The sequence below is a fragment of the Choloepus didactylus genome, chromosome 3 (assembly GCF_015220235.1).
Source record: "Choloepus didactylus isolate mChoDid1 chromosome 3, mChoDid1.pri, whole genome shotgun sequence".
In the NCBI taxonomy this organism is placed as follows: Eukaryota; Metazoa; Chordata; class Mammalia; order Pilosa; family Megalonychidae; genus Choloepus; species Choloepus didactylus.
The window spans coordinates 163,394,109-163,407,447 of record NC_051309.1 but is presented as its reverse complement, the minus strand read 5'-3'; the positions used below and the strand labels follow the sequence as shown (position 1 = coordinate 163,407,447).

At 34.0% G+C, this 13,339-nt stretch overlaps 1 protein-coding gene across 3 annotated transcripts in view; it reads left to right on the top strand.

The window, feature by feature from the left end:
- LRBA (LPS responsive beige-like anchor protein) overlaps nt 1-13,339 on the top strand; it is a 1,009,660-nt gene that overhangs the window by 860,948 nt on the left and 135,373 nt on the right. For all 3 annotated transcript variants that reach the window (XM_037830797.1, XM_037830798.1, XM_037830799.1), the window contains one exon: nt 5,911-6,063. In XM_037830797.1, the coding sequence (XP_037686725.1) occupies nt 5,911-6,063 (153 nt within the window). The remainder of the gene's footprint in view (nt 1-5,910; nt 6,064-13,339) is intronic.

The window sequence follows — 13,339 nt, the reverse complement described above, 5'->3', positions numbered from 1 at the left end:
TAGAGGAGAGTTCCATAAATGGTAACTTAAAAATATAGACAAAACTTGATATAATAAAAGCCATGGGTGATAAATGCATAAGGTACAAAGAAAGCTATACAGCTATAAACCTTGAGAAGGTGCAAATCCATAAATGATTAAAAAAAAAAAAAACAAGTTAAAAGAAGCACCTTTTTTAGACTATGAAGAACCATTTTGGCAAGATCAAAGTTTATAGAATGGTTTCACACTTAAAACTACTTTAACATGTTATTTCCTTATAAATAATCTGTTGAGAAATTATTTTCATCTATTCATTAGAACAGTTCAAAACACTTCCTCTATCTGATATTTTCCTTAATTCTGTTAATTTCTTTGAAAGGAATGAAATTTACCCTTCAAATGAAGCTCTATTTATTTTTGATAGTCCCCCATTTATTTTGAACTAATGAGATATTACTTTATCCAAACTCAGATTATGTTCTACCTAGTGTGCTTTGAAAGAAAATTTATCATAAGTAGATATAGATAGGAGAAACCATTAAGGCAAAGGAATGCCAAACTGCAAGGGTAATTTGATATCTTGCTCTGCACATTATTGATTGTCACTAGGTACTAATATTTGTTTACTACCTATTTTGTACCATTTCCTGTGCTAAACACTTTACATATGTTAGTCAATTTTATTTAACAAGCTGAATCTGAAGAAAAGGTAACCAAGCTGGCTTTTCATGATTGTGGTTGACATTTTAATAAATACGGAGTTTAGGAATTTTCTTAAAAATACAATTATGTAAGAGTTGTAGTCTGGACCTGAAGTCTTAGTTGTACAATATACGGAAAGGTAAATATTTTGACAAATATTATGACCTCCCACCTTCTTCCCCGTCTCCCTACTTCTCCCATTCAACCTTCTCATCCTGAGAAATTGTGGTGCCATTAAACATACTTGAGCACAGACTCAGTGTATAACAGTATTTTAGGCACATGTTGGTATTCTGTGGTTAAACCAATCCTGTTGCATCAGTGGATTCTTAACTTCGCTGCATTGTGATGAGACAAATAAGGAAAAGTAGGCAAATTAGGTGGTGCATAAAAATGCAAATACTGACTCATTCTTTCCTTCTTCCCCTTAGTTTAAATTCACCCTAAGTGTTTTTTATTTCCTTGGCAAAGACAAGAAGCCTTTTCTCTGACTGTTACTGAGAAACCCTCCCCTTTCCGCAAACCCCAAGAAGGAATCCCTATTAAGTCACTATTTCATAAAGTGTGTGGGGGGCAGTGAGGGGATGGATATTTTTTAAATTAAAATGATTAGCATTTAATTAAGTCAAAATGCAGCTTTTAATTTTCAATAAATAAGGAAGGTATGGCCCTCCCTCCATGTTGTAGAACTAGGCCTGGAGAAAGTAACTCTCCATGTAATATTCCTCTTCCTTAACACAAGTATATGGAATAAAAATAGGACATTTAGGTAAAATTCCTCAAAGACAGAAAGTCTTTAAAGGCACGCTTTAGTGAATTAATAATGTAAAGTTATGAAGTTAATTACCTTTGTATTGGGTAAATAATTATAGCATATTTTTAATTATTCCTGGTTGGATTAATTTTATTCATATAATAAATACTACATTTTTTTTTTCAGGAGAAGTAGTTCTGTTACCAAAAAAACTAAAAGTTTGTTTAGTTGGTTTTTTTTCCTTTTTAAAAAATCAACTGGAAATATGCTAAAAGCTTTTATTTAGGCGATTGTGAGAAGATGGAGTAGGGAGCTCCAGGAGTCAGTCCTTCTACCAGAGCAACTATTACACATGTAGGGACTGTTTGAATCAACTATTTTGAAACTGAATCTAGTAGAACACTTCAGCATCTAAGGAGGAGTGGGAAGAAGAGGCTGGTAAATTGTGGTAAATACCAGTGAATTTCAGTCCTTGTGCAGGTGCTACCATCTCCCATCCCCTAACCTCACAGCAGGCAGCAGTGGGTTACTCAACCCTGGCATCTGATGCAGCTTGCTGGTGCCAGGGTGGAATATAAAAACCTAGTTCCCCAAGATCCAGGGGTGTGCAGTTCCATCAATGATCACGTTGTTGATTAGCTACTTTAGATTACTAGGGACCTGGCTTTAAGGGTGACCATTGTTCCAACGCTCCACAGGCAAAAGCAGCAGAGGAGACTTAAAGACTGTACCTTTCCTCAAAACTATGGAAAACAATTAAAGGGCTGTATTTATTGGACGAGTGCCGGATCAAGACAGTGCAGCTTCAAAGAGCCATAGGAGAAGTTCCTGTGACCCTTGCTGGACGCCCTCAGCAGCCCCTCCCCCCATGAGAGTGTGGAGCTGGCTGGCACTCCCTTCGTGGGTCCTTGGCCTTGTTCCAGCTGAGAAATACTGACTTGGGAAACCCTTTTCTGGTCTGTTTGCCTACCCAGAATTTGCTCTCCAGGCAAAAGCAGATTGGGACAGCAGAAGTGGTAAAACAAACAACTAAGTCAAGCTGACTGGGGCAAAGGCTTACTTGCTTTAAGTCCTGCCGTGGAGGACCCAAAAAAGGGAGAACGTCTGTATCCTAGGGAGTAGAGGGTACATTCAAATACTTGAAAAGAGGGAAACTCCTAAAGCCTCTAGTAAGCACCAGAAAAGACAGGGAGGACCCTGCACTTTGCATTTGCCTTGGACTGACACTGAAAGGAGGCTTGAACTCTGAAGGAGAACATAAACCAAGCAAATCCAATTTGCAAAAACTATGAAAGATGTTTTTTGCATTGGTTTATTTGGTTTGGCTGTCTCCTGCACTCAAGAAAATCTGTCATATCACTAGCTATATACAAACTCAAGAAACATATCTCAGGGATTCAATCCTAGAATTAATATTTTAAGAGAATGAAATGTACAGTGTACAACAAAAGGTCACTAGACAAAGAAACAGGAAATGATGGTTCATCCAAAAGAAGAGGATAAAATCCAGAAAATATCAAAGAAAAAGACCAGACTGTGGACATAGCAGACAAAGACTTTAAAAATTATCTTCAGGAGATGAAGGAAAATACAGAGAAAGATCCAAAAGATATCAGGAAAACAATGAATGAACAATTTGTGAATCTCAGTAAAGAGAGAAATTTTTAAAAGGAACCAAACAGAAGTACTAGAGTTAAAGACCACAATAAATGAAATTAAAAATTCCCAGGAGTATTTCAAGAGCAGATTGGAGCTGACAGAAGAAAGAATCAGTGAACTCAAGGTTAAGACAATTCAAATGAGTCTGGCTGAGGAGCAGAAATAAAAATAATTATAACAAGCAAAATTAGCCTAAGAGATTATATATAAAAGTTGGTATGACTCAACAACAAAAGACAAGCAACCCAATTTAAAAATGGGCAAAACACTTGAATAGACATTTCTCCAAAGAGGATAAACAAATGGTCAAAAAACACATGAAAAGGTGCTCAACATCATTAGCTATTAGGGAAATGCAAATCAAAACCAAAATGAGATACCATTGCATGCTAACTAGAATGACTGCTATTATAAAAACAGAAAATTACGAGCATTAAGGTGTCGTGAATTAGGAGCACTCATTCACTGTTGGTGGGGATGTAAAATGGGACAGTCACTGTGGAAGACATATTTTGGTAGTTTCTGAGAAAGTTCAATATGAAATTACCATATTTTTCAGCATTCCCACTTTTAGGTATACACCCAAAACAATTGAAAGCAGGGACTCAAACAGATATTTGCACGCTGATACTCATAGCAACATTACTCACAATTGTCAAAAGATCAAAATAACCCAAGTGTTCATCAACCCATGAATGGATATACAAAATGTGGTATATACGCACAATGGAATGAAGTTATGATACATGCGACAATATGGGTGAACCTTGAAGACATGTTGAGTGAAATAAGCCAGACACAAAAGGACAAATATTGTATGATCTCACTAACATGAAATAATTAGATTAAGCAAGTTCATAGAGTCTGAAACTAGAATATAGGTTACCAGAGGCCAGGTGGGAATACAGAATGGAGTATTAATGCTTAAATTGTAGCATTTCTATTTGGGATGATGAAAAAGATTTGGTAATGGATAATGGTAGCACAACAGTGTGAAAGTACTTACTAAGACTGAAATATATATTTGAATGTGGTTAAAAGGGGAAATTTTAGGTTGTATATATGGTACTATAATAAAAAAGTTTTAAATATATCCACAGGACTGTACAACACAGTGAACCCTAAAGTAAACCATGATTTATAGTTAATAGTACAATTTTAAAATTATTTCATCAGTTATAACAAATGTACCACACTACTTCCAAAGTGTTAAGGTAGTGGGTAGTATATGGGACCTTGATATTTTATGCATGATTTTCCTGTAAACCTACAACTTCTCTAATATAAATTTTTTTTTAATTTTAAAAGCTTATATTTAAAATTTTTAGCCTAGTGTGTAGGTTATTTGATGATTAGGGACACAGGCTTTAGAGTTAGACAAAACGTGGTCCAAGTCCAAAATTTATCTATATTAGCTGTGTGATCTTGGGCAATTTACTTGTCCTCTTTGAGCCTTAGTTCATTTTTTAAATGGAGATGGTACCTTACCTTATAAAGATGTTGTGAGGATTAAATGTGGTAAGGTTTATTAAGAGTTTATCTTTGTACTGACTCATACCACGTAATAAATGTTAGCTCAAACAAAACTGATACAGCTTTTTTCTACATAAAATAATACAAATCTGCCTTTCCCCTTTTGTCAATCAGACTTATATACATCAAGAACAGAATCTTAAAATGTTTGTGTGATCACTGTTTAATTTCATTTATGGCTAAAAATTAACAGGGTTGTTTTTCCTATTTTTTAAAATTTGTTCAATTTAGATGTTTTTCAAGTCTAACGATCAGGTGGTCATAGGGCATTTCGAGGACAAGCCCATTTTATTTTGCTTAGTCAATTATTGTGATTGTAAACAAAGGATGTACAATTCAAAGTCAAGCAGCATTTCACATGGATGATGGAGGTGATAATAGCTTAATTCCTGCTGGATCTTTTTTGTCTTTGCTCTGGCAAGTTCATACTGACCTTGTCCAAAATCTGATGACCTCTCTATTTTACTCAACTGTTAGGAAAGCTGGGCCTGCCATAGCTGGCCCTGAGGGGGAATCTGAGAGACCACTGAGCCACTGACCCATGTCAAGACTGGATTTCAAGTCTGATCCACAGGGCCTCTGAAATAGTTATACATGGGGCTGTTGCACATAAAAGCCTAACCGTTTGCATTTTTCTGCTTATTAAATGTCCTATTAAAGTATATTTAAAGTATGCTTAGTAAAGTCATATATTTATTTTCCTCAGTTGCTTTTGCAGGTTTTTTTCTAGACTAAGTATAAATTTTGATATTTTTTCAGAGTTAGTACCTTAAAACTAAACTTGAATGTTTGGAAGTGTGAGGAAAATACACTGTTAAACCACGGCTAGATTTAATGAATTATCTTCCTGGATGATGAAGGGACCAAAGCAGTGGCATCATAATGCTTATATTATAAAATTTTATTTTTTCCTGGCAAAAATTCCATATACTTTATAGGTAATCTAGTTTAAGCTATCATTAATATTTTATTATATAATCTCTGTTTATGTCTTTTCCAAACCTTAAATATTCTTCAAATGTTTGTATTTAAGAGTCTTGAGCTTGTGAGATGTGTACTGAAGGAAACCCTATAACCAACTGGTAAGTCAACTTTGATTGGATAGGAATAGTTTACCTTAATACAAAACTTTGTGATAGGAAGATGATAAGAAAAGAGAAATAAATTCTTATGTGTTTATTTCGTTCTTCTTTTGCACAATAGGAAATGACCAGGTCCTTTTATGAAGATCTATTCAGTATCCTACAATTTATAATATATTATCTTTTCTTTTTATATAGGAGTTGATCCCTGAATTTTATTATCTCCCTGAGATGTTTGTAAACTTCAATAATTATAATCTTGGAGTGATGGATGATGGGACAGTAGTGTCTGACGTTGAACTTCCTCCTTGGGCCAAAACTGCGGAAGAATTTGTTCGCATAAACAGATTGGTAAGATAGTAATCATCTATTCTGTCTGTCATGAACCTATTCTCAAAATTTCTTTCATGGGTTGGCATATAATCATTGACCCTCGCTCTTCTGGACAAAGCTGTAGTTGATAGAGAGAACTTAAAGTGATATATCTGTTCATGAATCTCTGTATACACTTTGATTATCAAAATTTATTGAATTTAAAGGTATAATGGTTTATTTTACTCATGCAGAATTTAAGAAATATATGGTAATTTAAAGTTATAAGTGGAAGGTATAAATGACTCTGGAATTTTATGCTTTTTCAAACATAGGTTCATATGTGTAGAAAAGAACATATAACTCTGTGTTCCAGGTTGTAAGGCACGAGATTTTCAAATTTTATCTTGGTAATTTTATTATCTCATTTTGGTAATAGACACAAGATTTTCAAATTATATCTTGTCTCTCTCTTTTCAGAGAAATCTTCATGTAATATTTAGACTATGAGAACTTAAAAACTTAAAAGCACAGTAATCATAGTGCTTGCTAACAACTTGTTAGTATCTTCTGTAGTGGACTTCTTAATGTCCTCCATAATATAGGTTCTGTATTGCTCTGTGAAGAAGTAACATGAATTTTCCTTTTTGCTTTTTGAATTTTAGAGAAGTTTGGAACCAGGCAGCTTTTTCTCAGTTTTTAACAGTAGTATCTTTACCATATTTAACTAATTTAAATTACATTGTTTTTAATTTTGCAATTAAACGAGGAAAGTTACTGCCTTTTGGTTTTCTAGGTGGCATTTCTTTTGGTTTTAAATTTGCTTTCCATACCAACAATTAATCATATTATAATCCTATCTTCCAGACTCTAATTACAATTGTATTATTACTGAAATTTCACACTTCATACATATACTGACAGCAATGGAAAAAAACAGGTTTGTAGTTAGACCAGATTTCCCAATCCTGGATAAACCACATTACTAGTAGTGGGGTGTTAGACAGTTTAACTTTTCCAAGTCTTTGTTTCCTCATTAGTAATTTGGAAATTATAAGTACAAAATTGGAATTTTTCATGTAAAATACCTAAAATATTATCTGACTTACAGTAGGCCCTTAGCAAATGGTACTTAGTAGTATACCTATTCTTAGTATATCACAGTCTTATAGTACATCTTGGTAAGATTCTCATTAAGATGCTGGGATTTAAATCAAACCCAAGATGAAGCTTAGCCCTGAAAGATATTGAAAGAGATGTCAAACTTTTAAATGTGGCAGTTATACGTGGTAGTATAGATTCTTCCAGGTGTACATAGAAGTGAACAGAAGGTACATTCATTCAACGTTTTTTTTTGGTTTGTTTTGCTTTCAGTGATTGTTTACAGTTTTTAATAGCTTTATTGAGGTATACTTTACATGCTATAAAATTCACCTTTTCTTAAAACTCAGAATTCAGCGAGTTTTAGTAAATGTATACAGTTGTAACCATTACCACAGTCTACCTTTAGACTACTTTTATCACTCCAGAAAGTTCCCTTATATCTGCTTGTAGTCAGTCAGTCCCTGCTCCCACTTCCAGCCTCAAACAACCACTGATTCTGTCTCTATGGTTTTGCCTTTTCTAGAAATTTTATGTAAATGGAATCATACATTATTTAGTCTTTGTGTGCCTACTTCTTTCACTTAGTCTAATATTTTTGAGATTCATCTATACTATTGCTTATATTGATAGTTCCATACTGTTGCTGCATATTGCATTGTATGGGTATACACTTTATTTACCTGTTTACCAGATGGGCATTTGGGTTGTTTCCAGCTTGAGGTTATTATGAACATTTACAGACAATTCTTTGTGTGAACACCTGTTTTCATTTTTCTTGGATAAATTCTTAGAGTGGAATGGCTGGGTCATATAGTAAAAGTGTACTGTACCATTTTGCATTCCTGCCAAGAATATGTGAGGTTCTAGTTTTTCCATATTCTCGCCAAGATTTAGTGCTTAATCTTATTTATTTTAGCCATTCTAGTAAGTATCTCATTGTGATGTTAATTTGCATTTCCCCAATGACTAATGATATTTAGCATTTTTTCATGGACTTATTTGCCATTCATATATGCTCTTTGGTGAAGTATCTGATCAGATCTTTTGCACATTTTTTTATGTTGGGTTGCTTATCTTTTGATTATTGAGTTGTAAGAGTTTTTATATTCTTGATAAAAGTCCTTTATCTAACATGTTTTGCAAATATTTTTCTGTACCTTGTCTTTTCATTTTTTAATGGTAAATTTTGAATCACCTTTTTAAAAATGTTTTATTAAATATCAAGTAGTTACAAAATATTTCTGTAATATATGAAAAGCATAAAGAATCACTTCCATTCTTGAAGAAATGTTTTTAAGAAAATAGTTTAAATCATGTTATGATTATTTCATTATTGAAACATGTTTTCCTAAATATTACTTAAAATAGTCAGTCTCAAGGGAACCAGCTCTCTATTAATACTTGTCATAATTTGTATTATACAAAGTACAGAAAGTTCTTTAGACATGGCTATGAAATTATATACAAATTAATATTTTACAGTACTAACTCCACCTTTATTGTAACTTAGCATTAAGTTTACTTAACATTTTTCTCTGATTCCTACTCCTATGACTTTTACAGGTGTCTTCATAGTTTAGGCTCTGAATAGGCTCACATTCCCAAACAGAACTTTCTAAAAATTAGCTGCCCCCCCCCCCAAAAAAAAATGTTAGCTGCAAATTAAATGTAAATTTGTTTTAGAATTGAATGAATTTTGGGCCTCTGATCATTTTAATTTATAATTAGGAAAGATACTTGGTTTTACTTACCCATGTCTTTATGAAATAATTTAACTCATTCATTCACTCAGAAGTATTTTTAAAATATTTATTATATACTTATGATGAACAAAGCTTTCCCCCAAGTACAGTCCAGATTGATTCATTTCATAATTCCCTGTTAACTTCTGTAAGTAACTAAATTCTTGGTATGGTATTTTATGTATCTGTTAGCATGTTATCACATAAGGGTTGTGTCCCCCTCCTCTTGGCTTACCTCTTCAAGTCCACAGATTTTATGCAATGATTGTAGCTCATGAAATGCATACTACTTTGATCTGTGACCTTTCTGTGGTGCTAATCGGGTTCCTGATATCATTATCCCTTACTCATTAATCATATTTCCTGCAGCCCGTCAGACAGCCAGACAGCTGAAGTCCCTGTTTTCAGCCCTCTGTTGGCAAGTTTCTGGTTTTCCAGATTATTACAGACGATACTTTAGCTTCTCATAACCAGAGCCACATCAAGCTGTGTGTTACAATTAAAGTCAGATGGTCCTCAGGTTGAACAGGGATATAGTGTTGCAGCTGTCTCTTTCTGGAACAAACCAGTACGAAGAACAGACGATCTATAGGACAGTGAATAATAACAGATTGTACAGTACTTGGTTGGTAGCAAGGGATCACAAAATTAATTAACTGACATACTCATTTTAAGATACCCAGCACATCTTTTTTTAACAATTTGGTTGTCTAAGTGTTAATTCAAGGGGATAGAATTTTTTTTTAGAAACATAATTTTGCTGGTATACCAGTAATGCTACATTTTCTATTTGGTTAAAGGACCAAAACTACTATTTTACCTAACCATTTTCATTCTCTGAGCCTTCTATAAAAAATGAAGATCTAAATGTAAGATTGATAAATTGGATAAATGGTAGAATTATTTATAGAAAATAATATCCTACATATTTTAGAAAGATTATTCTTTCAGGCAAATAAATTAAATTTTCTTTGTTCTGAGTGATTGGTATCAGGGCAAAAACCAAAGAAGACTTCTCAGTATTATCTGTATCCCAGAGATTAGTCTATGTTATCTAATATTATCCAGACCAGGAAAAAAACATTTTTATTTCAAATACTACTTAGGAAATATAAATGAGAAACCAGACTTTCATGCTTACAAATAATATAAAAATGTATGAATTCAGAATGCTTATCATTTATCTCTTATAATGCCAATGTTATGGAACTATATTATATTGCTTCTCATAACTCTTGAGTTTTAAGTTTAATGAGAGACAAGGAAAACTATACCCTGGGCAGTAATGATACGATATTTCTTAAAGTTGGTGAAATGTAACATTTCATTTCAGATGAAGAAAGTATAATTTATTTAAATTGTAATAAAACTAATTCATTGATTTAACATGTATTTATTAAGTGCTATATGTGCCAGCACTGTTAGACTCAGTAAACAAGACAGACAATATCCCTACTCTTTTGGAGATTACCTCCTCTTTAATAACATAGGTTGTTGAAATGGAAAGCATTTTAAAGTCAAAAAGGGACATGAATTTAGTAGAGGGATCTTTTTATTGATGACTTGTCCTGAGATTACTAATCAGAATCACATGTGCTTTCATGTATTTTCTGTAGCTTTTGTGTCTTCTATTTTGTAAGGGTGATGTTAATTTTCACTTGCTTAAGAAAATGAAGAAATATAAAATGAGTGTGTTATCTCCTTTCCATTGTCATCAGAGGCCATATGGACAAATTAAAAGATGTGTTATTCTTTAATATTATTTTCTAGGAGAAAAAAAATAAAATGTCTCTACCAATCTTGTTTTTTTCCCTACCCATTGTTAAAATTTAAATCTATTCAACTTAAACCATTATGGATCTTATATCTCTGAATCAAATAGATAAATCTCTTCTAATTTTTCCTTTAAATGGAAAATTTACAATTCTCAAGTAATTACAGCATAGTTGAGACTAAGAATCCCATGCTGCCTAATGACAGAATATGTGTGGATATAAAGCAAGACCTACTGCTTAAGAAAGATGAGTTTACAATGATATAATAATTAGATTATTGTAATAATATATTGTGTTCCAAATTACAAAGTTTAGAAATATTGTAAGATTGCGGTTTGATTAAGAATTGAATGGAGTTGCACTTTTTTAACCTTTTATCACAACCTCTTTTCAGTTTTCTGAGGAAATGACAGTTAAAAACATGTTTCTTAAAAGAACTGACCAGGCAACTTTTTATTTCTTTTTTTGGACTAGAAACTCTGGAAGCTGACATTCTTTTTTTAAACACTGTTCCTTTTCCAGTTAGTTTCCTTTTCATTTTTCACATTGATAATGATTTGACCAAGAATGTGATTAGAAGATACACGGTGGCTGCAGGTGGTAATAATTATTCTCAGCTATGGCTGTGTGTCCCCCACCCCCAATGATCTGATCTGAATCTCAGGGGAATTGGAACAGACGTATAAAATTTGAAAACAAAATCTACAATTGCTATTGTTTTGATTTGATTTGAGTCATGATATGTAATTTATTGTGATATTTTAATTAAGAAGGAAGACAAATAAGTGGGGAAAAGGTGTCCTATGTTAATAGATTGTTAATTCTCCACAAATTGATTTTTAAATTCCATGTAAAAAACAATCCAACCAGTCCCAACAGGTTGGTGTTTGTTTGTTTGTTTGTTTGTTTTGGTGGAACTTTACAAACTAACCATAAAGGACAAGGGCCATTTATAGCCAACACGTTCTCTAAGAACAAGAGCAGGTTTCAGAGGATTTGCTTTACCGGCTATCAAGAATTGTCATAAACTATAGTAATTAGGGAAAATTAGGGCAAATAGATTAAAAGAAGTGAACAGAGAGCCCAGAAACAGACCAGTACATAAAAAGAAACTTCTGTTATAGAACTAGTGTTGCTGATCTGTGGGGAAAGGAAAGACTTTTCAATTTGTGGTGCTGGAATAATTGGTTATTAATATGGAAAAAATGAAATTAGAGCTTTATAACAATGAAAATGAAAGTATATTGAAGATTTAAATATGAAGGTAAAATTATAAACTTTTAAAAGCTAATAGAGGAGAATTTCTTTCTGATTTTGGAACAGGGAAAGATTTCTCCAACAAGATACAAAAGATGAAATGGGTATCTTACATTAATTGATTTGTTATACAATTTTATTGAGATATAATCACATAGCATACAATCATTCCAAGTGTACAATCAGTTGTTCACAGTATTGTCATATAGTTGTGCTTTCATCACTGCAAACTTTGAACATTTTCATTACTCCCAAAAATAAAATGAAAATTAAAATAAAAAAGAACATTCAAAGCATCCCATTTCCCTCCTCCTCCCCATTGTTCATTTATTTTTAATACAGTTTAATTGAGATATATTCACACACCCTACAGTCATCCACAGTGTACAATCAGTTATTCACAGCACCATCATACAGGTGTGAGTTCATCACCGGAATGTATTTTTGAACCTTTTCCTTACTCCAAAATAAAAATAAAAGCAAAAAAGAACACCTAAATCTTTCCATCCCCTCCATCCCACCCTATTCTTCACCTAATTTTTGTCCCCATTTTTCCACTCAACTGTCCATGTACTGGATAAAGGGAGTGCGAGCCACAAGGTTTTCAGTCACAGAGTCACACTATGCAATCTACATAGTTATACAGTCGTCTCAAGAATCAAGGTCACTGGGTTGCAGTTTGACAGCTTCAGGTATTTCCCGCTGGCCACTCCAACACACTAAAGCCTAAAAGGTGATATCTATATAGTGCATAGGAATACCCTCCGGAGTGACCTCTCGACTCCATTTGCAATCTCTCAGCCACTGGAACCCTACTTTGCTTCATCTTTCTTCCCCCTTTTGGTCAGGAAGATCCTCTCAATCCCACAGTGCTGGGTCCAGGCTCATCCCCAGGAGTCGTTTCCTGCGTCGTTGCCAGGGGGATTTACACCCCCTGGGTGTCATGTCCCATGTAGTGGGGAGGGTAGTGAGTTCATCTGACAATAGGGCTTAGAGAGAGAGGGGGCCACATCTGAGCAACACAGAGGCTCTCTGGGCAGAGGCATAGTTATAAGTAGGCTTAGCTTCTCCCTTGCAGCAACGAGCCTCACAAGGGAGAGCCCCCAGATTGAGGGCTCGGCCCACTAAATTGGCAGTCCCCAATATTTGCGGTAAAATCCACAATAACCCAGGTGGGGAAGTCCAACATTTCTGCATTTCTCCCCAGTTCCTCAGGGAGCCCCACAGGTAACACTTTTATACTCTGCCTTTATCACTCTGGGAGGTATCGAGATTTTGCCCCAGCCTGTACAAACTCGTCAAGTCCCACTTCCCTTTCACAGCTCCGTGCACCTGTGATGTTCAAACAAACTGATCACACAGGTTAAATTATCTAGTGTACTACAGAAAATATAGATCTGCACCAAATAAATATCTCTTCCCTTAGTCTTGTACACA